Below are 27156 nucleotides of genomic sequence, written 5' to 3' on the forward strand. Positions count from 1 at the left end.
CTCCCCCCCCCTCCCCGCTCTTCTCCCCCCCCCTCCCCGCTCTTCTCCCCCCCCTCCCCGCTCTTCTCCCCCCCCTCCCCGCTCTTCTCCCCCCCCTCCCCGCTCTTCTCCCCCCCCTCCCCGCTCTTCTCCCCCCCCTCCCCGCTCTTCTCCCCCCCCTCCCCGCTCTTCTCCCCCCCCTCCCCGCTCTTCTCCCCCCCCTCCCCGCTCTTCTCCCCCCCCTCCCCGCTCTTCTCCCCCCCCTCCCCGCTCTTCTCCCCCCCCTCCCCGCTCTTCTCCCCCCCCTCCCCGCTCTTCTCCCCCCCCCTCCCCGCTCTTCTCCCCCCCCTCCCCGCTCTTCTCCCCCCCCTCCCCGCTCTTCTCCCCCCCCTCCCCGCTCTTCTCCCCCCCCTCCCCGCTCTTCTCCCCCCCCTCCCCGCTCTTCTCCCCCCCCTCCCCGCTCTTCTCCCCCCCCTCCCCGCTCTTCTCCCCCCCCTCCCCGCTCTTCTCCCCCCCCTCCCCGCTCTTCTCCCCCCCCTCCCCGCTCTTCTCCCCCCCCTCCCCGCTCTTCTCCCCCCCCTCCCCGCTCTTCTCCCCCCCCTCCCCGCTCTTCTCCCCCCCCTCCCCGCTCTTCTCCCCCCCCTCCCCGCTCTTCTCCCCCCCCTCCCCGCTCTTCTCCCCCCCCTCCCCGCTCTTCTCCCCCCCCTCCCCGCTCTTCTCCCCCCCCTCCCCGCTCTTCTCCCCCCCCCTCCCCGCTCTTCTCCCCCCCCCTCCCCGCTCTTCTCCCCCCCCTCCCCGCTCTTCTCCCCCCCCTCCCCGCTCTTCTCCCCCCCCCCTCCCCGCTCTTCTCCCCCCCCCCCGCTCTTCTCCCCCCCCCTCCCCGCTCTTCTCCCCCCCCCCTCCCCGCTCTTCTCCCCCCCCTCCCCGCTCTTCTCCCCCCCCCTCCCCGCTCTTCTCCCCCCCCTCCCCGCTCTTCTCCCCCCCCCTCCCCGCTCTTCTCCCCCCCCCTCCCCGCTCTTCTCCCCCCCCCTCCCCGCTCTTCTCCCCCCCCCTCCCCGCTCTTCTCCCCCCCCCCCCCCCGCTCTTCTCCCCCCCCTCCCCGCTCTTCTCCCCCCCCTCCCCGCTCTTCTCCCCCCCCTCCCCGCTCTTCTCCCCCCCCTCCCCGCTCTTCTCCCCCCCCTCCCCGCTCTTCTCCCCCCTCCCCGCTCTTCTCCTCCCCCCCGCTCTCCCCCCCCGCTCTCCCCCCCCGCTCTCCCCCCCCGCTCTCCCCCCCGCTCTCCCCCCCCGCTCTCCCCCCCCGATCTCCCCCCCCGATCTCCCCCCCCGCTCTCCCCCCCCCCCGCTCTCCCCCCCCCCGCTCTCCCCCCCCCCCGCTCTCCCCCCCCCCCCGCTCCCCCCCCCCCCCCCGCTCTCCCCCCCCCCGCTCTCCCCCCCCCCGCTCCCCCCCCCCCCCGCTCTCCCCCCCCCTCCCCCCCCTCTCCCCCCCCCCCCCCGCTCTCCCCCCCCGCTCTCCCCCCCCCCCGCTCTCCCCCCCCCCGCTCTCCCCCCCCCCCCCGCTCTCCCCCCCCCGTTCTCCACCCCCCGCTCTCCCCCCCCCCCCGCTCTCCCCCCCCCCCGCTCTCCCCCCCCCCCGCTCTCCCCCCCCCCCGCTCTCCCCCCCCCCCCGCTCCCCCCCCCCCGCTCTCCTCCCCCCCGCTCTCCTCCCCCCCGCTCTCCTCCCCCCCGCTCTTCTCCCCCCCCTACTCCCCCCCCCCGCTCTTCTCTCCCCCCCTTCTCTCCCCCCCCGCTCTTCTCCTCCCCCCCTTCTCTCCCCCCCCCCGCTCTTCTCCCCCCCCACCGCTCTTCTCCCCCCCCACCGCTCTTCTCTCCCCCCCCCTACTCCCCCCCCCCTTCTCTCCCCCCCCTTCTCTCCCCCCCCTTCTCTCCCCCCCCTTCTCTCCCCCCTTCTCTCCCCCCCCGCTCTTCTCCTCCCCCCCTTCTCTCCCCCCCCGCTCCTCTCCCCCCCCGCTCTTCTCCCCCCCCCCCCGCTCCTCGCTCCTCCCTCCTCCCCCCTCCCCTCTCCCCCCCCGCTCCTCCCTCCTCCCCCTCCCCCCCACTCTCTCTTCCCCTCCTCCTCCTCCCCCTCCCTCATCTCATTACCCTTGCTTCCAGCACCCCATTGTTAATTGTAAGGTCTTATCTGATCAACGTCAAGCTCAGCTGAACCTCTTGTTTCACAAAACTCAAAACTTTACTCTTTCCCTATGTCTTCATACCTGAGACACACTCTCACTTCTGCATCCTTCCCATCTCAGTACTACTTGTCTCTCCTCCATTTTTGTTGCTACGTTTGCCGATGACAAAATGCCCTCAACTCCTTTGTCCAGATGATTAATATATAACATGAATAGTTGTTCCAACATTGATCCCTGTGGAGCTTCACTAGTCACTGGCTACCATCCTGAAAAGGTCCCTTTATTCAACAAAAACTAATAGAACTGTGGATGCTCGAAATCAAACAAAAAATAGACATTGCTGGAAAGACTCAGGTCAGGCAGCATCCGTGGAGAAAAATCAGAATTAACATTTCTGGTCTAGTGATTTTCCTCAGAATTGATGAAAGGAAAGAAAATGTTGGTTTTTAAGCCGAAGATAAGGTTGAGTGAAGGGATAAAGAGTAAATGATTTGTGGTGATGCACCACAAACAGAGAAGACCAGTTGGATAGATAAAGAATGGATACCAGTCAGGCTAGGAAGTGAATGGCTGTTAATGGGGACTGTTAATGACTAGTGTGTAATACCAGACCATGTGATAGCAAGGCCTGGTGTGCGGGGATTGGGGTAAGGACATGAGAGAGCTAAGGCCCAAAAATTGTTGAACTCAGTATTGGTGTGGTGAGAATGGATGCTTATAGAAATGGCACCAATCAAGCGGGTTGCTTTGTCCTGGATGGTGTCAAACCTCTTAAGTGTTGTTGCAGCTACAGAGTATTCCATCCTAACTCCTGACTTGTGCCTTGTAGATGGTGGACAGGCTCTGGAGAGTCAGGAGGTGAATTACTCACTGCAAGATACCTAGTCTCTGACCTGCTTTTGTAACCACTGGTTTTGCTTGGTGAGTCTAGTTGAGTTTCTGGCCTGTGGTAACACCCAAGGTGTTGATAGTGGAGAATTCTGTGATGGTAACATCACAATGTCAAGGAGGAGTGGTTAGATTTTCTCTCACTGGAAATTATCATAGCCTGGCCTTTGTGTGATGTGAATGTTACTGGCTATTTGTCAATCCAAGTTTGTGTAGTTTTTGACTTCTTGTTATAGGTTGTTTGACTCTTTTGGAGGGTAGAATAGAGTAAACCACATTGCAATGAGTTTGGAGTTGCATGTAGCTCAATCTAGCTAAGAGGGTAGGATTCATATGTTCAGGGTCATTAAGGAAGCAGTGGATTTTTATGACAATCAGAGGTTTTCCTTCCATGTTGAACTACAGACCACCATTTGACTGCAGATTTATTAATTAGTTGAATTCATATTATGCTACTGCTGTGATGGAGATTAACATGTCCACTGGGCACTTGCCTAGTGGTTGAGCAATTTAAATTAGGTGTGAGAGATTAAGCTGTGTAGAACAGGCCTATTTTCTCTGGAATTCAGAAAAATGAAAGGTGATTGTATTAAAGTAAAAATTTGGGAGCATAGAAGCTAAAAGGCTGAGTGAAGAAGTAATGAGATTTTAGTGCTTTGTTATCTAAATCTGAGCACTGTTGGTGTTGGAGCTGGTTCTGTCACTTGCTGACTGCTTCTTGTTTTCATTAACAGGAAAATCTGATTGGAACGTTGTTGGCCATCTTTGGGAATCTTGTCATCAGTATCTCTCTGAATGTGCAGGTGAGTTTCTGCTTTGGGAATTGAGTTCTAAGTTGTTTGCTGATAGTGATCCTTGTGGCTGTTGTAGTGCCTGTGCATCTGAACACTAATACCTGCTGATGCATGGAATGAATTCTGGAGAAATGAGGTGTGTTTGCATTTTACATGTGGTTAAAGCATCTTGCATTTATTTCCCTGGACCAAGTGTGTCTCTGCATAGGTACTTAAAACAGCATTAGCTAGCACAATGCTGTCTGTACCTTCCTTGCAACTGACTGTATTTATATGCAAACTTCTTGATTTTAAAATTTTCCCAATCTTCAGGGCTCCCACTAATCTTTGCTTCTCCAGCATCTTCAATTTTAACCTATTTACTTGCTTCACTTCAGTTAACACTGTCCTCATGTGATTGTAATTGCCTTTGTTTAATTTGGAGACATTAGTTTCAGACCAAAATTTATTGCCCTCAAACTGAATGACACTTGGTCTAAGCTAGAGGACTTCAATTAGTCCTGTTGGATTATGCAGTACCAGGTCTATAATTGGTTTGATTCCAGAATGTAGTGTTCGAGGAAATTTCCCAAATATACTCGTCAGTTCATCCAGGCTACTGTTGCCAACTTCATTTTTGAAATATATGGGGAGATTTTATTCTGATGCCACCTTTCAAGCACTCTTTAGTTCTTCATTTAAACATTAATGAAGGTATTTGTGAATGTGCGAGGAAATGGCCTGAGAATGACCTATTTATCCTTGATTGATTGTATTGAATTTATAATTTAATATAAATTACAGAAGACTCCCTGGCCAGGCTGTAGTCTTTGCAGTTTTAAGCTCTGTCTATAGTAAGGCTATGGAAGAATCAAGGAAGTGCAAAATAGATTCTCGAGGATTGTTCCAGAACTGAGATACAATAATTGAGAAAGATTGAACAGGACCTTATTACTTTTTTTAAAAAAAGTTGAACAAAAGCACTTGAAATTGTGAAAGTAAAATCAAGGACTACTGAAGGATCTGTTTCTGTGCTGTACTTCTCTATGACTTTATGACTCTATAAATGCATATGCTTGAAGTCTGCAGTTGAATTGAAGAAGGGTCAAGAAGGGCACAGATGAGGTGCTGGAAGACTGGATGTTGTTGGAGGGAATCCTGAGAGACATGATTTACATAAATTTGGAAATGCAGAGACTGATTAGGTATAGTCAAATGGCTTTGTGCATGGGAAATTGTGTCTCACTAACTTGATTGAATCTTTCGAAGAGGTAACAGAGGATTGAGGGCAGAGTGGGAGACGTGATCTATATAGATTTGATTAATGCATTCAACAAGGTTCTGTGTGGCAGACTAATTAACAAGGCTAAATCACTTGGAATTACAGGGAGAGCAAGCCATTTGGATACACAATTGGCTGGAAGATAGGAGACAGAGGGTGGTGGTAGAAGGTTGCTTTTTGGACTAGAGACCTGTGTGACGCAAGGATCTGTGCTAGGTCCACAGTTTTTTGTAATTTCTTTAAATGATTTGAATGTGAATATAGGAGGTATGGTTAGTAAGTTTGCAGATGATACCAAAATTGGTGGTGTAGTGGACAGTGAAGAAGGTTATCTCAAAGAATAACGGGACCTTGATCAGATGGGCTGAGAAGTGCCAGATGGAGTTTAATTTATCTAAATGTGAGGTGTTGCATTTTAGAAAGGCAAATCAGGGCAAATTGTACACTTAATGGTAAGCTCCTGGGGAATGTTGCTGAAGAAAGAGACCATGAAATGCTGATTCATTGTTCCTTGAAAGTAGAGTCGCCAGTAGGTAGAAGAGTTAAGGCGTTTGGTCTGCTTGCCTTCCTTGGTCAGTGCATTGAGTATCAGACTTGAGAGTACAAGTTGCAACTGTTCAGGGCATTTGGAATACTGTGTTCAAATCTGGTCTCCATGCTCGAGGAAGGATGTTGTGAAACCTGAAAGGGTTCAGAAAAGATATACAATGTTGCCAGGGTGGGAGAGTCTGAATAGGCTAGGGCTATTTTTCCCTGGTACGTCGGAGTTCGAATCCAAAACTAGAGGGCATATGTTTAAGGTGAGAGGGGAAAGATTTAAAAGGGACCCAAGGTGCAACATTTTTGTGCAGAGGGTGGTACGTGTATAGAATGAGCTGCCAGAGGAAGTGGTGAAGGCTGGTACAATTACAACATTTATAAGGCATCTGGATGGGCATATGAATAGGAAGGGTTTAGAGGGAAATGGGCCAAATGCTAGCAAATGGGATGCGATTAACGTAGGATATGTGATCGGCATGGATGAGTTGGGCCGAAGGGTCTGTTCCATTCTGAGTGTCTTTATGACTGTAAGGGTCACTGGACCCGAAACATTTACTTTTTTTTTCCCCCCAAGTACTCCAACAATTTCTGTTTTAGTCGATTAAAAGTATGAAGGAGTTCTTCAAGGTAGATGTGCAGGAGGTGTGATTTGTTCTGTAGTGCCTAGTTTCTTGGTCAGTTTCTGGATTCTTTGATTCTAAAATGGCTCCTCTGACTTGTGCTGACCCTTGTGAGGTGGAGTTCACTAGATGACATTCGTAAAGAGATTAGTGTGCACATAAGGCATGCCAATATCATGCAATTCAGTTTGATTTGTGACATTAATCAGTGTGCAATGTTAATTGAGTGTTTGCAGTGCTATTTTGGAGTTGCATGTTCCAACTTGCCCAGGCATTCATTGCAGTTAAATGGCCGTTAACACTATTTAGAGCTATTTACAGATTGGTTGGTATAGGGACTCTGGCACCTTTAGAATTCCAAATGATTTTAGCACTTTTAAAAAAGTTTGAGGTTTGCATAGCGTAATATAGCAAGCAGTAAAGTATTTCCAAGTACTGATTCCTCAGTCACCAACACAAAAGCAAATTATCTGGTATTTATCAGATTTTTGTTTCTGGGGTTCCACTGTGTGTGAATGGCTGCTTTGTTTCTTACATCGACACAATGATTATACTTCATAAGCTGAAGGTGATTGGAGGAAGGTATAAGGGAGATGTCAGAAGTAGGTTCTTTACACAGAGTGTGGTGGGTGCGTGGAATGCTGCCAGCAGTGGTGGTAGAGTCAGATACATTAGGGACATTTAAATGACTCTTGGATAAGCACATGGATGATAGTATAATGAAGGGTATATCAGTTAGTTTGATCTTGGATAAAAAGTTGGCCCAATGTCGAGGGCTGAAGGGCAAAGCTGGCTGTAAAGCACATTTGTGCTCATGTGATCCAGGTAAGTACAAAGCCTTTTTTGGGACTTCTGCACTCCATGCTGCATACATTTTTGTTTTCTACCCAAGGAGGATGATATGGAGAGGATTTCCTTCTTGTGTGGACATCTGAAATTAGGGGCCTCTGTTTCAATAACAGGCAATTGACCACTTCATTTGCGAAATTCTTTTCTAAGAGCAAAGAAGGTGGAGAAGCAGAATTCTCGACTATTTTTAAGACAGTGATAAATAGATTCTTGTTAAGTAAGTGGTGAGGGGTTATTGGGGTAGAAGATAACGTCACCATTGTCCCAGAGAACAATAGGGTTATTCTCTGACAAGAGAGAGATGACTTGTGGTGGTTTAACCTGAGGGTCACCAAGCTTCAGAAGAGGGAAGAGGTTGAGAAGGCGAATCTTTTGTGGTGACCTCCAGCCAGTGTGGGAGTTGAACCCATGCTTATCAGGTAGACTGATGTGAATCTAAGGTGACAATCAGATCAATTTGGCAGAGCTGATTTGAGAGGCTGAATGGTCTATTCCTTACTTCATGTTTGTTTAATAGATTTGACTTAGAGGGGTTACAGTATTTGATTTTTAGAGTAACAGGATTGTTCTTTCAGGAGTGATTGAATAGCATGGAACTATAACATGCAACTAGGAGCAGGAGTAGGCATTTTACTTTGAGCTTGCTCTGCCATTCAATTATCATGGCTGCTCTATTCCTGCTTTTTCCCCATACACCTTGATACCTTTTTAAAATTTACAGATGCGTTTATATTCTCCTTGAGTATGCTAAATGACTTGGCTTCACAGCCTTCTATGGTAGAGAATTCCACGCTTCACTACTCTGAGTGAAGTAAGTGTATCCTCATCTCAATCTAAAATGGCTTCCCAATATCCAGATACTCTGAAGCTTGGTTTTAGAGTCCCACAACCAGGGAAACATCTCCCATACATCCAGTCTGTTGAGCCCTGGTCGACTTTCAATAAGACAACCTCTCCGAATTATAGAATCTCTGTAGTTAGAAAGAGGCCATTTGACCCATTAATTCTGCACTGAACCTTTGAAGAGCATCCCATACAGACCTAGCCCCATGTCCTATAACCCCACATTTGCTATGGTTAATCCACCTAGATGATACATCCACCTGGATGCTACACGGCAATCTAGCATGGCCAATCCACCTAACCTGTAAATCTTTGCACTGTGGGAAGAGATGGGAGCACCTGGTGGAAACCCATGCAGACACTGGGAGAATGCGCAAACAGCACGGTGGCTCAGTGGTTAGCACTGCTGCCTCTCAGTGCCTGGGACCCAGGTTCAATTCCAGCCTCAGGTGACTGTCTGTGTGGAGTTTGCATATTCTCCCCGTGTCTGCGGGGGTTTTCTCCGGGTGCTCCGGTTTCCTTCCATGGTTCAAAGATGCACAGGTCAGGTGAATTGGCCATGGTAAATTGCCCATTGTGTTAGGTGCATTAGTCCGAGGGAACTGGATCGGTGTGGACTTGTTGGGTCGAAGGGCCTGTTTCCACATTGTAGGGAATCTCATAAAACAAACCACACAAACGGCGAGCTGAGGCGTTAAGGCTGCAGTGCTAACCCCCTGAGCCATCATGTTGCCCCATCCTTGTAAACTGTAGTAAATATAGACTCAGTCAAACCTCTTGTCATAGAGATAGTCCTGTCACCACTCCCGTTCTCCTTTTGGGATATCCTGCCATCTCCGTATGTGTCACATGAACTTCTGCTGCACACTCTCGATGGCAAAAAAATGACTGAGCAACTGAAATCATACTTTAGTTCTGTCTTCCCAAAAGAGGACACAAATCAGATGCCAGCAATATTGGAGAATGCAAGATTTAGTGAGATGGAAGAACTGAGGGAGATCAATATTAGTAGAGAAATGATGCTGGGAAAATTGATGGGATCGAAGACGGACAAATGTCCAGGGCCTGCAATCTATATCCCCTCTTCCTCCCATTTAGGGGTGGTGATGGCCTACTGGTATTATCGCTCAACTATTAATCCAGAAACCCAGAATAATGAATGCTAATTTTAAAAAATCTGGAATTAAGGGTCGACTGATCACCATGAAACTGTTGTCAATTGTCATAAAAACTGATTCACGAATGTCCTTTAGGGAAGGAAATCTGCCATCCTTATCTGTTCTAGACTGCATATGATTCCAGAGCCACAGCAATGTAATTGACTCTCAACTGCCCTCTGAAATGGCCTAGTAAGTCACTCAGTTGTATCAATCACTAGAAAGTCGCAGTAAAGAAATGAAACCACAGAACTGGAAAAGACATCGGCAAAAACACAAACAGCCCTGTCAACCATGCAAAGTCCTCCTCCCCAACATCTGGGGACTAATGCCGAAATTGGGAGAGCTGTCTCACAGCGCAGAACAGGCCCTTCGGCCCTCTATGTTGTGCCAACCTATGCCCATCCCCCAACACCTATCCCATTATCATCCATATGTTTATCCAAGGACTGTTTAAGTGCCCCTAATGTGGCTGGGTTAACTGCATTGGCTGGTAGGGCATTCCAGGCCCTTACCACTCTCAGTGAAGAACTTGCCTCTAACATCTTAAATCTATCACCCCTCAATTTGCAGCAAAGCCCCTTCGTCCAAGCAGATGTCATCATCCTAGGAAAAGTCTCTCACTGTCCACCCTATCTAAGCCTCTGATCATCTTGAATGTCTCTATTAAAGCCCCTCTTAGCCGCCTCCTCTCCAATGAGGACAGACCCACGTCCCTCAGCCTTTCCTCATAAGACCGTCGCTTCAGACCAGACAACATCCTGGTTAACCTCCTCAGCACCTTTTCCAATGCTTCCACTTCCTTCCTCTAATGGGCCTGTTCTGCACTGTATTGTTCTACGAATGTTACTTTCCACTTGTCGGCCCATGCCTGGATATTGTCCAGATCTTGTTGTATTGGAGCACATCTGCTTCGGTATTTGAGGAGTTGCGAATGGTGCTGAACACTGTGCAATCATCGGCGAAGGTCATTGATGAAGCAGCTGAAGATTGTTGGGCCAGGCCACTACCCTGAGGGACTCTTGAAGAGATGTCTTGGAGCTGAGATGACTGACCCTCCACAACCACAATCATCTTCATTTGTGCCAGGTCTGACTCTAACCAGCAGAGCGCTTGCCTCCTGAAACCCATTGTTTCCATATTCCACAGTATTCCAAATGAGGCTGCACTAGCATTTTGTACATTTGCAGCATGACATCACGGCTCCGGAACTCAATCCCCCTACCAATGAAACCTAACATACCGTATGCCGCCCTAACAGCACTATCAACCTGGGTGGCAACTTTCAGGGATCTATGTACGTGGACACTAAGATCCCTCTGCACATCCACACTACCAAGAATCTTTCCATTGACCCAATATTCGGTCTTCCTGTTGTTCTTCCAAAATGCATCACCTCACATTATGTGCATCAAACTCCGTTTGCCACCTTTCAGCCCAGTTCTGAAGTTTATCCAAGTCCCCCTGCAACGTATAACATTCTTCCACACAGTCCACCGACTTGAGTATCATCTGCAAGCTTACTAACCCATCCACCTATGCCTGTGTCCCAAGTCATTTATAAAAATGACAAACAGCAGTGGTCCCAAAACAGATCCTTGTGGCACACCACTAGTAACTGGACTCCAGGCTAAATATTTTCCATCAACCACCATTTGTTGCATTCTTACAGAAAGCCAGTTTCAAATCCAAATTGCTAAATCACCATCAATCCCATGCATCCGCATTTTCTCCAGTAGCCTACCATGTCAAGCCTTATTAAAGGCTTTACTGAAGTCAGCCACACCAGTAAGAGACACTCTAAACACTGTGCCTTGACATTCACTGAATCCCCTACTGTCAACATCCTTGAGGTTACCATTGACCAGAATCTCAACTGGACTCACCACATAAACACAGTGGCAACAAGAGCAGGTCAGACACTAGGGATACTGCAGCGAGTAACTCACCTCCTGACACCCCAAAGTCTATCCATCATCTACAAGGCACAAGTCACTTGTCTGGATGGGTGCCTCTCCAACAATACTCAAGAAGATTGACACCGTCCAGGACAAACCAACCCGTTTGATTGGCACCACATCTGCAAACATTCAATCCCTCTACCGCCGGCCCTCAATAGAGCAGTGTGTACTATCTACATGATGCACTGCATAACTTCACCAAAGATCCTTAGACAGCATCTTCCAAACCCATGAGCAGTTCCATCTAGAAGGACTAGGACAGCAGGTACTTGGGAACACCAGCACCTGCACGTCCCCCTCCAAGCCACTCACCACCCTGACGTGGAAATATACCGTTGTTCCTTCACAGTCATTGGGTCAAAATCCTGGAATCCTTCCCTACCGGCATTGTGGGTCTACCCATAGCAAGTGACTGCAATGATTCAAGAAGGCAGCTCACCATCATCTTCTCAAGGGCAAATAGGGATGGGCTATCAATGCTGGCCAGCCAGCGACGCCAAAGTCCCACAAAAGAATAATGAAAAAAAGAATACTTATGGAAGTGGCTCTAGAAATATTGGATGCATTGGTGGTCATCTCCTAAGATCCAAAGGCCCTGAAACGGTCCTTGCAGATTGGAGGGTAGCTAATTTCACTCCAATATTCAAAAACAGAGATAGAGAGAAACCAGGGTATTGTAGACCAGTAAGCCTAACATTGGTCGTGGGGAAGTTCTTGAATCCAAGGACTTTATAGCAGAGCATTTAGAAAGCAGTGGCAGGACCGGACAGAGTCAACGTTGATTTATTAAGGGGAAATCATGCTTGACAAATCTGTTGGAATTCTATCAAGATGTAACAAGTAGAGTTGGCAGGGGGAAGCCAGTAGATATGGTATATTTGGCCTTTCAGCAAGCATATGAAAGAGTCCTGTATAAGAGATTATTAGATTAGATTAGATTACTTACAGTATGGAAACAGGCCCTTCGGCCCAACAAGTCCACACCGCCCCGCCGAAGCGCAACCCACCCATACCCCTACATTTACCCCTTTAACCTAACACTACGGGCAATTTAGCATGGCCAATTCACCTGACCCGCACATTTTTGGATTGTGGGAGGAAACCGGAGCACCCGGAGGAAACCCACGCAGACACGGGGAGAACGTGCAAACTCCACACAGTCAGTCGCCTGAGTCGGGAATTGAACCCGGGTCTCTGGCGCTGTGAGGCAGCAATGCTAACCACTGTGCCACCGTGCCGCCCACTGCCACCGTGCCGCCCATTATTGTGCAAGATTAAAGTGCATGGGATTGGGGGAAGTGTATTGAGATGGATAGAAGACTACTTGGCATAGAGGAAACAGTATGAATTAATGGGTTATTTTCAAATTGGCAGTTAGTGCCATAGGGATTGGTGCTGGGACTCTAGTTATTCACTATATATATATTAACGATTTGGATAAAGGAACAAAATGTAACATTTCAAGTTTGCAGATGATACCAAGTTGAGTGGTCGGGTGAATTGTGACGATGATGCAGAGATCCTTCAGCATGATTTAGACAGGTTGGATGAGTTGGGCACATCAATGGCAGATGCCGTATAATTTGGATAAATGTGAGGTTATTTACTTTGGAAGCAAAAACAAGGTGGCAGATTACTACCCGAACGGCTGTACATTGTGACAGAGGAGTGTGCAATGGGACCTGGGTATCGTTGTGCACCAGTCACTGAAGGTCAGCATGCAGGTGCAGCAGGTGGTAAAGAAACAAGTGGGATGTTGGCCTTCATTGTGAGAGGTTTTGGGTACAGGAGCAGGGATGTGTTGTTGCAATTTTACAGAGGCTTGGTGAGGCCACACCTCGAATACTGCGTGCAGTTTTGGTCTCTTTCTCTGAGGGAAGATGCTCTTGCTCTCTAGGGAGTGCAGCAAAGGTTTCCCAAGCTGTTTCCGGGGATGGTGGGACTGACGTATGAGGAGAGATTAACGAGCTTAGGATTGTTTTTGCTCGAGTTCAGACAAATGAGGGGGGAATCTCAAAGAGAATTATAAAATTCTAACAGGATAAGACAAGGTCGATGCAGGGAGGATGTTCCTGATGGTGGGTGGGTCCAGAACCAGAGGTCACAGTCTGAGGATTTGGAGCAGACTGGTTAGGACAGAGATGAGAGATTTCTTCACCCAAAGAATGGTGAGCCAGTGGAATTCATTACCACAGGAAGTAGTTGATGCCAAAACAATGAATGTATTCAAGAGGCAGTTAAAAATAGTACGTTCCTGACTGAAGGGCTTTTGCCAGAAACGTCGATTTTCCTGCTCCTCAGATGCTGCCTGACCTGCTGTGCTTTTTCAGCACCACTCTGATCTAAACTCTGGTTTCCAGCATCTGCAGTCCTCACTTTTGTCTAGTTAGATATAGTACTTGAGGCAAATGGGATCAAAGGGAGAAAGCATGATTAGGCTATTGAGTTGGATGATTAGCTATGATCGTGATGAATGGCAGAGCAGGCTCGAAGGGCCAAATGGCTTCCTCCCGTTCCTATCTTCTATGTTTCTATGCTTTAAACCTGTAATCAATACTCCAGGTGTGGTCTCGACAAACCCCTTTCTAACTGCATTAAGAGATCCCTGCTTCTGAATGCAAATCCTCCTGCAATGAACGCTGAGTATACCAGTTGCTTACTAATTAATTGCAGCATCTGCCATTTACTTTTATTGACAGGTGTACAAGGATACCTAAATCTATTTATGCATTCACATTTCCCAATATATCACACTTTAAACAATACTCTTCCTTTCAGTTTTTCACACTGAAGTGTATACTTGACATTTAGTCATGTTATACTGCATCTGCCATGTGTTTGCCCACTCATTCAACTTATCCAAATCACCGTTACAGCTTCCTTGCATTCTCCCTTCAACCTTATGCAGCTTTGTATTGGTACTTGGGAGAAGAAAAACTCATCTATTCCTACTATTGTTTATTTTCTGTCAGCCAATTTTTGATCTGTGCCAATATATTACTCCTGTGCTCACTACATTGCTCACTAGCCACCTATGAGGGGCTTACCAAAAGCCTTCTGAAAATCCAAATACACCACATCTACTTATTCCCCTTTTTCTACTCTATTAATTACATCCTCAAAAAGTTCCATTAGATTTATTATTAATGGATAGGCAGTGGCCCAGTGGCATTATTGATGGACACATCAGTCAAAGGCTCAGGTAATGCTCTGGGAATCTGTTCAAATCCCGCCACAGCAGATGGTGAAATTTGAATTCAGTAGAATTGTGGCTGACATTCTATCTCCCCTTCATTTAAGTTACATTTTATGGAATCATAAGATTCTGACAAGGCTGGAAGCAGAGGCAGAGATGATGTTTCTCATTGCTGTGGCAGACAAGAATAGGGAATTATGGTCTCTGGATGCACAGTAAGCAACTTGGGTCTGAAATGAGATATTTCTTCACTGGGTAACTCTCTCTAAGTTGTGCAGCCATACAGCCACTCTGAAGGGTCTGCCCACACCGAATCCATTCACAGCATTGGCTTTGTTTCAGAAGTTGCAGCTACGCACACATTTGAGGTTCACCAGGAAGAAAACAAAATTAGAGGAAAGTTTGCCACAGAGGTGTGGTACCTGTGGAATTCTCCACTGCAGAAGGCTATGGAGGCAAAGTCCCTGTATATATTTCATAAATTTCTGGAAGCTGAAAGTGTGAAATGATATGGGAGGATCAGCCATGGCCATATTGAAAAGGTGAAGTGGGCTCAGTGGGCTGAATGGCCTGCTCCGATTTTCAGTGTTTCTGAATGTTTGCTCCCTGTATCTCTCAATTGCTGAAGGCTAAAATCAGTGCATCTTAAACATTTGGGCTAAATGGGCTGAAACTCCACAATGTGCACCTTGTTCTCTTCCCATCTTGCTATATGTGCCTTTTCATTTTTCTGCTCTCCGTTTTACCACCCCGTCTGTCCTGTCCCTCACCTTTCACCTCTCTATGCTCCTCCAACCCCCATGACCCTGTGTTCCTCCGTTGCTCTTAGTGTGCTCCGTGCCTTCTGTGGCCCTTCTGCAAACTCTCTCCTTGCCTCAAACCCGTAGCATTGCCCATCCCACCCCTTATTAATCATCATTCTTTGTAGTAATGTTCTTATGATGCTCTATTATCTCTTGTTACAGAAATACAGCCATGTGCGGTTATCAGGCACCAAAGACCCTCGGTCGTATTTCCGGACGAAGACTTGGTGGTTGGGATTGGTGCTGATGTTACTAGGAGAGCTGGGAGTCTTCATTTCATATGCCTTTGCTCCACTATCACTTGTCACACCACTCAGTGCTGTTTCCATTGTTGGTATGAAATTGTTCTGAATGATTCGTATCGTGTGGGGCAGACTATATCTCGAGCAAGGAAAGCAATTGTTTCACACAGGATCTGCAGGGAGCAGTGGTACCTACAATAGAAGAAATTATCTTGAAAAGTGAGGATTCTGTTGAGAGGATATGTCTTACGGTAGAGTGAGGGAGAATGGGAGGTGCTCAGTGCTTATTGGGAGGCAAGTTCTAGGATGGTAAGGTTACGTGTGTGAATGGGTAGATGCTGAGCACAATTCATCTTTATATTTATATCTTTTATCTCATCAGCCAGTTCAATTTTAGGAATTCTGTTCCTGAGGGACAAGTGGAAACCCAAAGAATTTCTGCGTAAGTCTTGAGTGAGAAAATATCTTTTACACTGAATTCTTGTTCTGTAAATGTTGGCATGTTTTGATATTAATTTATGACTTAAATTTGGATTCACAAGGTACAATAGACATTCTGATGAAACTTGTAAGAATAGCAAACAGTGCTGAAGATAATAGACTAGAAGGACAGGCTTTTTTTTACAACGATTGGTCTGTGTTTCATGGCTGTCATTAGACTTTTAATTTCAGATTTTTATTGAATTCAAATTTCACCTTCTGCTGTGGTGGGATTCAATCCCAACATCCCAAAACATTAACTGGGTCTCTGGATTACTGATCCAGCAATAAATGCAACTGTGCTGTAACAACCCCTGTCAGATGGTGATCATTGGCTGACAAAATGTGGGCATTCAATAAATGGCAATTTGAAATGGAAAACGAATAAATAATTCAAGTTGCCACTTAGTGTCATCTTAGGTACAAAGGTACCTTTGTACAAAGCTTCATTTACAGATACGTCACCAACACACAGCACCATCATAAAGTACAGAGTACCTAAGTACAATCCTTAGTTACATAATAGAGAAATGAAGAAAAAATGTTAACTTACAGCTCTGCTCAGTATAATCATAGGTCAGAGAAACGAGAAGCAAAGTTAAAAAGACAAACATTATGATCTCTATCCAAGAGTGCAGCAGACCAGTGCAGGGGGCCTCCGTTTTGATTTGACTGCTGCTTTCTGTTATGGTCCGCACTGCGGCGCTGCCGCCACACTCTGTCCTGGGCCTCTGGTCGCTGGTGTCCCTGTTTTGGAGGCTGAGGCTGGGTGTCTGAGGACAAGAGAAGGGAGGAAAATGGATTAAAAAAAAGAAAAAGCAGGCAGAGCGGATGACCTCTAGTTGAAGCATTTGACTCCGCCGCCACCCGACTGGAAGTTCTTGGATCTTTAAAGAAGTAATATAAACACAATGGGCCAAATTACTGCCTTCTCTGCTATTTACCATTATGAATTGGTGTTGCTGTCTTTCCATTATGTAAGCAGTAGTCCAGGCAAGGATTGCAGCTCATTGCCTATTGTTTTCCCTTTTGTTGCAGGGCGTTACGTACTGTCATTCCTTGGCTGCGCTTTGACTGTGATAGGAATCTATCTGCTGGTCACATTTGGACCAAATACTCATGAGCAGCTCTCCAGCAGGAACCTGGAACTGCATCTTCTAGGATGGCCATTCCTCCTCTACCTGGTAAGGATTAGGATAGCTCTGGAGGAGGGGTGGTGACAGAGGGAATGACAGGTAAGAAAGGTTGGAGGATGGCAGGGTTGGAGAGAGGTTTGGAATGGGGGCATGTTGTGAAGGTAAAAAGCAAGTCGCTGTGTGAAACTGATTTGGGAGGTGCGGGGGTGTTTCTGACTTTGAGGAGCCATACTTGTTTGTTTGTCAATTCATAACACAGGTAACACTCAATATTTCAGAAATGATTCTGATTTAAATGTTCCAATTTCACGTCACTGACCTGTTCTTTTCTTTATCTCAGCTTGTGGTGATCGTTATTTTCTGTCTCCTCCTGTACTTCTACAAAAGACAAAATGTGGCCTACCTTTTGATTATATTGCTGCTGGTGGCTCTACTGGGTAAGTGCAGAATTCCCCTGTCTTGGATCAGCTTCCATTCTCCTGCTTATTCTTGGATTCCTCCCTCAGTGAATGTTCAATCTGCCCGAGAAAGTGTTTTTTTAAAGAATTCATTCATGTGATGTGGGTATTGCTGGCTGAACGAGTATTTATTACTTGTTGAAACTTTATTGCTGGAACAGCACAGCAGGTCAGGCAGCATCCAGGGAACAGGAGATTCGACGTTTCGGGCACAGGCCCTTCTTCAGGAATGAGCAGAGATTGTTCAGCAGGAGAAGATAAAAGGTAGGGAGGAGGGACTTGGAGGAGGGGAGTTGGAAATGTGATAGGTGGAAAGAGGTCAAGGTGAGGGTGATAGGTCGGAGTAGGATGGAGGCGGAGAGGTCAAGAAGAAGACTGCAGGTCAGGAAGGCGGTGCCGGGCTGGAGGGATCCGGCTGAGACAAGGTGGGGGGAAGGGGGATGAAGAAACTGGTGAAGTCCAAGTTCATCCCCTGCGGTTGGAGGGTTCCCAGTCGGAAGATAAGACGCTCCTCCTCCGACCGTCGGGTTGTTGTGGTTTGGCGGTGGATGAGTCCAATGACCTGCATATCCTCGGTGGAGTGGGAGGGGGAGTTGAAATGCTGTGCCACAGGTTGGTTGGGTTGGTTCGTCCGGGTGGCCCAGAGGTGCTCTCTGAATCGCTCCGCAAGTAGGCGGCCTGTCTCCCCAATATAGAGGAGGCCACACCGGCTGCAGCGGATGCAGTAGATGATGTGGGTGGAGGTGCAGGTGAATCTGTGGCGGATATGGAAGTTTCCTTTGGGGCCTTGGAGAGAAGTGAGGGGGGAGGTGTGGGCGCAAGTGTTGCACCTCCTGCGGTTGCAAGGGAAGGTGCCGGGAGTGGTGGTTGGGTCGGTGGGGGGTGTGGATCTGACAAGGGAGTCGCGGAGGGAGTGGTCTCTACGGAAAGCTGAGACCACTCCATAGAGACCACTCCCTCCGCGACTCCCTTGTCAGATCCACACCCCCCACCGACCCAACCACCACTCCCGGCACCTTCCCTTGCAACCGCAGGAGGTGCAACACTTGCGCCCACACCTCCCCCCTCACTTCTCTCCAAGGCCCCAAGGGAAACTTCCATATCCGCCACAGATTCACCTGCACCTCCACCCACATCATCTACTGCATCCGCTGCAGCCGGTGTGGCCTCCTCTATATTGGGGAGACAGGCCGCCTACTTGCGGAGCGATTCAGAGAGCACCTCTGGGCCACCCGGACGAACCAACCCAACCAACCTGTGGCACAGCATTTCAACTCCCCCTCCCACTCCACCGAGGATATGCAGGTCATTGGACTCATCCACCGCCAAACCACAACAACCCGACGGTCGGAGGAGGAGCGTCTTATCTTCCGACTGGGAACCCTCCAACCGCAGGGGATGAACTTGGACTTCACCAGTTTCTTCATCCCCCCCTCCCCCCACCTTGTCTCAGCCGGATCCCTCCAGCCCGGCACCGCCTTCCTGACCTGCAGTCTTCTTCTTGACCTCTCCGCCTCCATCCTACTCCGACCTATCACCCTCACCTTGACCTCTTTCCACCTATCACATTTCCAACTCCCCTCCTCCCTACCTTTTATCTTCTCCTGCTGAACACTCTCTGCTCATTCCTGAAGAAGGGCCTGTGCCCGAAACGTCGAATCTCCTGTTCCCTGGATGCTGCCTGACCTGCTGTGCTGTTCCAGCAATAAAGTTTCAACTTTGATCTCCAGCATCTGCAGACCTCACTTTCTCCTATTTATTACTTGTCTCTAGTTGTCCTTCAGAAGGTGGTGATAAGCCACTGCAGTCCATGTGCAGAAGGTAAACCCCCAATGCTGTTGGGGGGTTAGTTCCACAATTTTGACCCAGTGACAGTAAAGGAACGGGAATATATTTCCCAGTCAAGATGCGGAAACATTTGGAGAGAACTGTGCAGTTGGTGATATTCATTCCTATGTACCTTCTGCTATAGTCTTTCTAGATAGTAGTGGTTGTGGGTTTGGTAGGTGCTGTCTAATGATCTGGGGAGTTGGGAGGCATGTTACTTGCTGCAAGGCAAATCCTTTTGGTCTCTGTCATTGTGAAGCTGGTCAGTGTGGCATATCATCCTTGTGCACTGGGCCCGATCACACGGCTGCAAAGTAGCTGCATTTGCCTGTCTGCACCTAAGGTTTTGCAGTTAGTACCCTTGACTACCCTAAAGTGTGTTCAAACCTTGACCTTCAGAGCCTGTTCGCTGCTTATCCCTGGGCTCTGTTCAGCAGGGCAAAGTTATCACTAGGAAATAGTTCACTGTAGTTTACTGTGACTGGTGTGAATAAAATTCAGTGACTGCATTAGCATCAATCACTAAATAGTATCCTCCATTCAATCAGACTGTATGACTGAGACAGCCAGACTGAAGGAAGCAAATGGAATTGCATTTAGTTGTTACTTGGTCCTTCAGTGGGTTACAACCTCCTTTGTCACTCGACCTCTCAATTGTGTTCTGTACCAGAGAACCAGTTTGTGAAGGGTAGAAACTAGAGCCAATAATTATACACAATTTATTTACAGAAATGCACATTAAATACACCATGCCACCGTAATACACATTAGGGCGGCACGGCGGCTCAGTGGTTAGCACTGTTGCCTCACAGCACCGGGGACCCAGGTTTGATTCCAGCCTCAGATGATTGTCTGTGTGGAACATAGAACGGTACAGCACAGAACAGGCCCTTCAGCCCACGATGTTGTGCCGACCACTGATCCTCATGTATGCACCCTCAAATTTCTGTGACCATATGCATGTCCAGGAGTCTCTTAAATGTCCCAATGACCCTGCCTCCACAACTGCTGCTGGCAACGCATTCCATGCTCTCTCAACTCTCTGTGTAAAGAGCCCGCCTCTGACATCCCCTCGATACTTTCCTCCAACCAGCTTAAAACTATGACCCCTCGTGTTAGTCATTTCTGCCCTGGGAAATATCGACACTATCTATGCCTCTCATTATCTTGTATACTTCAATTAGGTCCCCTCTTCTCCTCCTTTTCTCCAATGAAAAAAGTCCGAGCTCAGTCAACCTCTCCTCATAAGATAAGCCCTCCAGTCCAGGCAGCATCTTGGTAAACCTCCTCTGAACCCTCTCCGAAGCATGCACATCTTTCTTATACTAGGGCGACCAGAACTGTACACAGTATTCCGAGTGCGGTCTAACCAAGGTTTTATAGAGCTGCAACAAGATATCGCGACTCTTAAACTCAATCCCCCTGTTAATGAAAGCCAAAACACCATATGCTTGCTTAACAACCCTGTCCACTTGGGTGGCCATTTTAAGGGATCTATGTACCTGCACACCAAGATCCCGCTGTTCCTCCACACTGCCAAGAATCCTATCCTTAATCCTATACTCAGCTTTCAAATTCGACCTTCCAAAATGCATCACCTCACATTTATCCAGGTTGAACTCCATCTGCCACCTCTCAGCCCATCTCTGCATCCTATCAATGTCCCGCTGCAGCATACAACAGCCCTTTATACTATCAACGACACCTCCAACCTTTGTGTCATCTGCAAACTTGCTGACTCATCCTTCAATCCCCTCATCCAAGTCATGAATAAAAATTACAAACAATAGAGGCCCAAGGGCAGAGCCCTGTGGAACACCACTCACCACAGACTTCCAGGCAGAATATTTTCCTTCTGCTACCACTCGCTGTCTTCTGTTGGCCAGCCAATTCTGTATCCAGACAGCTATGTTCCCCTGAATCCCATTCCTCCTGACCTTCTGAATGAGCCTACCAAGGGGAACCTTATCAAATGCCTTGCTGAAGTCCATATACACCACATCCAGAGCTCGACCCTCATCAACTTTTCTAGTCACATCCTCAAAGAACTCGATAAGGTTTGTGAGGCATGACCTGCTCTCACAAAGCCGTATTAACTGCATTTAATCGAGCCATGCTCTTCCAGATGGTCATAAATCCTATCCCTCAGAATCCTTTCTAACACCTTGCAGACGACAGACGTGAGACTTACTGGTCTGCAATTGCCAGGGATTTCCCTATTTCCTTTCTTGAAGAGAGGAATTGCATTTGCCTCTCTCCAAGTCCTCTGGTACGACTCCAGTGGAGAGCGAGGATGAAAAGATCTTCGCAAGTGGCGAAGCAATTGCATTTCTCGTTTCCCAAAGCAGCCAAGGACAAATCTGGTCCGGGCCTGGCGACTTGTCAATCTTAATGTTTGACAAAATTTTCAGCACATCAGCTTCCTCTATCTCTATCCATTTCAGCATGTACACCTGCTCTTCAAAGGTTTTATTCACTACAAAGTTCGTTTCTTTCGTAAAGACAGAAGCAAAAAACTCAAACTACCTCCTTAGACTCCACACACAAGTTCCCTATGCTATCCCTGATCGGCCCTACTCTTTCTTTGACCATTCTCTTATTCCTCACGTAAGTATAAAATGCGTTTGTGTTCTCCCTAATCCATTCTGCCAAGCCTTTTCACGTGCTCCCTCCTGGCTATCCTCAGACCATTTTTAAGCTCCTTCCTCGCCTGCCTGTAATCCTGTAGAGCTGAGCTTGACCCTAGCTTCCTCCACCTTATTTAAACTACCTTCTTCCTTTTGACGAGAAGCTCCACTGCTCTCGTCATCCAAGGTTCCTTTATCTTACCACTTCTTGCCTGTCTCAGAGGGACTTATTTATTCATCACTTGCAACAACTGTTCCTTAAACAGTCTCCACATGTCTATAGTGCCTTTACCATGGAACAATTGCTCCCAATCCATGCTTCCTAACTCATATTAAATTGCATCATAGTTTCCTCTTCCCCAATTAAATATCCTCCCATTTTGCCTAATCCTCTCCTTCTCCATAGCTATGTCGAATGTGAGGCGGTTGTGGTCACTATCACCAAAATGCTCTCCCACCACAAGATCTGATACCTGCCCCGGCTTGTTTCCGAGCACCAAGTCTAGAATGGCCTCTTCCCTCGTCGACCTGAGTTAGGAAACCCTCCTGAACACACCTTACAAAAACAGCTCCATTCAAATCTTCTGCTCAAAGGAGGTTCCAATCAATATTGGGAAAGTTATTGGAGTTTTACACATTTTCTCTATGTCTGCGTGGGTTTCCTCTGGGTGCCCCGGTTTCCTCCCACAGTCCAAAGATGTGCAGGTTAGGTGGATTGGCCTTGCTAAATTGCCCATTAGTTAGAGGGAAATGGGTATGGTTGGGTTACTCTTCGGAGGGTAATTGTACACTTGTTGGGCCGAAGGGCCCGTTTCCTCACTGTAGGCAATCTAATCTAAAAGCATGCATCTCCTCGCCTAGTCATTTTAGTTTCACTGTTTGTTTATACCTCTGACCACAAGTGAATCCTTAGTTAAAGTCCACCACTTGCATGCAATTAAACAACTAACATTTAGTTATGTAATGGGCTCTTGTGTGTGATAGTAGTGCCCCTGCCTCTGAGCCATCAGACCTGCGTTCATGTCTCAACTGCTAAAAAGATTAGATTAGATTAGATTAGATTACTTTTTTAGATTAGATTACTTACAGTGTGGAAACAGGCCCTTCGGCCCAACAAGTCCACACCGACCCGCCGAAGCGCAACCCACCCATACCCCTACCTTTACCCGTTTAACCTAACACTACGGGCAATTTAGCATGGCCAATTCACCTGACCCGCACATCTTTGGACTGTGGGAGGAAACCGGAGCACCCGGAGGAAACCCACGCAGACACGGGGAGAATGTGCAAACTCCACACAGTCAGTCGCCTGAGTCGGGAATTGAACCCGGGTCTACAGGCGCTGTGAGGCAGCAGTGCTAACCACTGGGCCACCGTGCCGTCCACACGGTGATGATTAATAGTATCGCCGAACAGGTTAATAAAATGGAAATAGCTGGTGAAATTCAGCAGGTCTGGCACCATTTGTGGGAAGAAAGCAAAGTTAATAATTCAAGTCTGGTGACTTTTCATCAGAGAAATCACTGGACACAAAAATATTAACTCTGCTTGCTTTCTACAGATACTGCTAGACCTTCTGAGTTTCTCCAGCTGTTTCTTTTTTGTTTTAGATCCCCAGCGTCCATTGTTCTTTGTTTTATGATAAGAAAATGCCTATGTAGTGACACTGCCAGAATGTAGCTGTGTAATGGACTCTTGTGACACAATGGTAATACTTCTGAGCCAGGCAGCCTGGTTTCCAGACCCATCTGCTTCATAGATGTGTAAAATAACCTCTGAACAGTTTGATTAGGAAAATATCTTGGCTGCACAGTATAAGGGCTCTTGTGATCCTGTGGTCGTGTCCCAACGTCTGAGCTAGGAAGCCTGCATTGAAGTCCCACCTGCTCCAAAGGTCAAAGATGATATGTGCACATGTTGATATGAATATTTAAGCTGGGAAAGATTGATTCCTTGTTAATTTCAGCAGGAAAAGGATAACTAGCTGTGTAACTATTGTGAGTTCTTATTCTCATTGATATTGTGTCGTTTGCTCCTCCAGGATCAGTGACTGTTGTTGCAGCAAAGGGCGTGTCAGGAATGATCATTCTGTCGATCCAGGGGAACGTGCAGCTAGTTTATCCTATATTCTATGTGATGCTTGTGTGTATGATTGCAGCAGCAATTTATCAAGCAGCGTGAGTCAGTGTTTTCACTTTTTTCGATCATTTACCATTTATTATTTGCCATTTGCATTTGCTTTCTTGGGCACTGAACACTTCCCTATGATTCAGTTCCTCAGAGCTGAGTCACAAATTTTTACCACAATTGAATATAAAATAATTACACTTTTCATGAACAACTGTTGTCTCCATGCACTTGGACCATAAGAAATAGGATCAGGATTAGCCATTTGGCCCCTTGAGGCTGCTCTACCGTTCAACAGGATCATCATTGATTTGACATTCCTTATATCCACTTTCCTGCTCTTACCCTATAACCCTTGACTCCTTTACCCCCACAACTGTTGCATGGAATTCCAAAGTCTCAACCCTCAGAGAAGAAATTCTTCATCATTTCATTCTTAAATTCCTTTATTTTGAGACTTTACAGACAGTGAAGCACTTTGGTACCGTTGGAAAATTGCATCCAACAATTCTCAAACTTCAGTGTGATTAGATGTTTTTGTGAAGTTGACTGAGGGAAAATATTGGCTAGGGTAACTCACCTATTCGTTGAACTGGTGCCAAGGGATCTTCTGCATTCACACAAGGAGGCAGATAGGCCTCTGAAACTTGATCTCTCTGACAGTACAATACTACACTGAAGTGTCAACCTTGAGGTTTGTACTCATTCCCTGGAGCAACTTTGTGACTTGGAGGTAAGAGTGATACCAAGTAAACCACGGCGAACACTGAGCAGTCAACTGAGTGGGACAGTGAGTCGCTTCTGACCTTTTGGGCTGTGAAGCAGTGTGTCCCGGGGGTTGCTAGGCAATAATGAGCAAATGGTTCAAAGCTCGGCTTTCCCATTAATTAAAGCAATCAACCCCATCACTCCTTGAAATTTGCTTAGCTGCTTCTCCTAAGTTACTTCATTTCCAGAAAAATGGCAGTTGGCTGACAGCTCACGATAAAATATTGGCTCCAAGATATCACATCGTAACCCTTCTCAAATCAGACAATGTCCAAATAGACCTAAATCTGCCAGTTTTTGTCCTGTTTGTCCTTAAATATGAATATCTATTCTGAACATTCTGGACGGTAGGACTCTGACCCTCTGTACCTTCAGACAGCTTATGGTCTGGGTAAAATGGGGTATTCAGTGTCAGGATATCAGTGTTTAGTGTTGTAAAATGGGACTGAAATTGGTCTTTATGTCATCTGAAGGTTTCTGCGAGAGGTCTCTGAGTTATACGATGCATCCCAGATTGCTAGCCTCAGCTATATTCTATCCACAACAATTGCTGTAATCGCTGGTGAGTATTGGTGCTGGCCTTTCAGTATTTGATTGAATGGAACTCGATAATGCGGTGTCTGTGTGTATGATTGCAGCATATTAATCTCCAGAAGTTGGTGAGGAGTCTGTTCCCAAGGTATTGACTCAAGTGTTCTTCCTTAAATCAGTTAAATGTGAATTAGAACAAAGAATAAGTGCCTTCAACCTGGGTGTGATATCTAGTGCTGCAAGATCTTCTAACATGCTTCCATCTCTAACATTTGTCTGACTTTGAGTGTCCTAGTGCATGAATCACATGTTTAGTGTACAGTTGCAGCAAGTAATTAGGAAAGCTAATGGTATGTTATACTTTATTATGAGGCGAATTCAGTTCAAAAGTAATGGTGTTTTGCATCAGTTATATGGAACCTTGGTGCAACCTTATCAGGAGCTCTGTGTACAATATCTGTTCAGCTCAGTTGGCTGGATTGTTGGCATCATACAGAGCAGTATGATGCCAACAGCGTGGGTTCAGTTCCCATCACTGGTTTGAGGTTACCGTGATGGACACTCCTTCTCAACTTCTTCCCTCGCCTGAGGTCTGGTGGCTCAGGTTAAATCACCACCAGTCACTTCTCTCTCTAATGAGAGAGCAGCGCCTATGGTCTGGTAGGACTATAGCATCAGAACAAACAATATTGGTCTCTTTATCACTGTAGGGTTCTATGATTCTAAGATATAGTAAGTTTACAAGACTATGCATGGAATAGAAGGGTTGTCTTGCGAGGAATGGTCCACCAGGCCAAGCTTCTATCTGCTTTAGTTTAAAAGAGACAGACATGACATGAGTGAAACATACTTGATCCTGATATGAAGAGGATGTTATTCTTGTGTGGGAGGCGGGTGGGGGTGTTGGTGAGGGGTGGTGAGCACTGTTTCAAAATTAGGTTGTCACTATTTAAGATACATCTCAGGAGCAATACTCTCAAAAACATTGAGCCTATGCTTTCACCATCTATTGAGGAAATTCAAATCTCTACGGCAGTGATAGTTACAGAGTTGTAGGAAGGGGCAGTAATGCAGTTGGTTAGATTGTGAGAGGGGACAATTGTGGAAGGCCAGGAGGAGGGACGTGGTCAAATGGATTGTCACTTTTGGGGGAGCTGGGCCTGGATGGGTGTGATCTTTGGAGAGGAGGAATGTGATGGGGAGAGGGAGGATTGTTGGACTAAGAGGGAACATGGGGTGTGAATTTTCAAGGGACATGCTGTCTGCACCATTTTGATTAACTTGTTTTTCTTTCTAGGGGCCACATTTTATTTGGAGTTCAAAGGTGCCGATGCTCTTCACATCTGCATGTTCATTTTTGGGTAGGTTCATGCTGAATCACATGTTCAAGTCATCTTCAGCATAATGTTGAGGCATTAATGTGTGGCTGTGAAGGCAAACACGTGCTTCATTTTTCTGATCAAGTAAGGATGTGTTTCTGCTTGCTGCTCTCCCTTTGACAAAGACCCAAGCCATACCTTGTGCAGGTGAAGGTGCCAGTAACACCGGGTGTATTAGGCTGTGAGAGCTAAGATACACGGGCAGTCTAAGGAGGTTTGAGATAGTATGTGCGTAGTTGAATGGGGTGTGGTAAGCAAATTTAAACTCTCTTTTTAAGCTAACACACAAGCTAATTTGACAGTGGCATCAACAGAAACCTTTCTCTAAAGAGGAGACATAGATCATCGAACTAGTAGTAACGAAGGTGAGAAAATGAGATACATGTAATGTTATAAGGCTCCAATATGTGACTTCAATTTGCTGTGCTTTTCCTGCGCCACACTCTACTCTGATCTCCAGCATTTGCAATCCTCACTTTCTCCTAGTTGACTTCAAGTTATGTCTAGACATGGTAA

General features: G+C 47.0%; 1 protein-coding gene across 3 annotated transcripts in view; it reads left to right on the forward strand.

The window, feature by feature from the left end:
- Nucleotides 1–27156, forward strand: part of nipal3 (NIPA like domain containing 3) — a 67495-nt gene that overhangs the window by 12206 nt on the left and 28133 nt on the right. For all 3 annotated transcript variants that reach the window (XR_015752186.1, XM_043717986.2, XM_087976964.1), the window contains exons 2-9: nt 3776–3844; nt 15228–15399; nt 15690–15749; nt 16826–16971; nt 17264–17360; nt 23877–24012; nt 25204–25292; nt 26559–26622. Coding sequence is in view for 2 of the 3 variants with exons in the window: in XM_043717986.2 (XP_043573921.2) it covers nt 3776–3844; nt 15228–15399; nt 15690–15749; nt 16826–16971; nt 17264–17360; nt 23877–24012; nt 25204–25292; nt 26559–26622 (833 nt within the window). In the remaining variant the exon portion in view is untranslated. The remainder of the gene's footprint in view (nt 1–3775; nt 3845–15227; nt 15400–15689; nt 15750–16825; nt 16972–17263; nt 17361–23876; nt 24013–25203; nt 25293–26558; nt 26623–27156) is intronic.

This window comes from Chiloscyllium plagiosum, unplaced genomic scaffold (assembly GCF_037043375.1).
Source record: "Chiloscyllium plagiosum isolate Xiang-an unplaced genomic scaffold, Cpla_swu_hap1 HiC_scaffold_30, whole genome shotgun sequence".
Classification (NCBI taxonomy): domain Eukaryota; kingdom Metazoa; phylum Chordata; class Chondrichthyes; order Orectolobiformes; family Hemiscylliidae; genus Chiloscyllium; species Chiloscyllium plagiosum.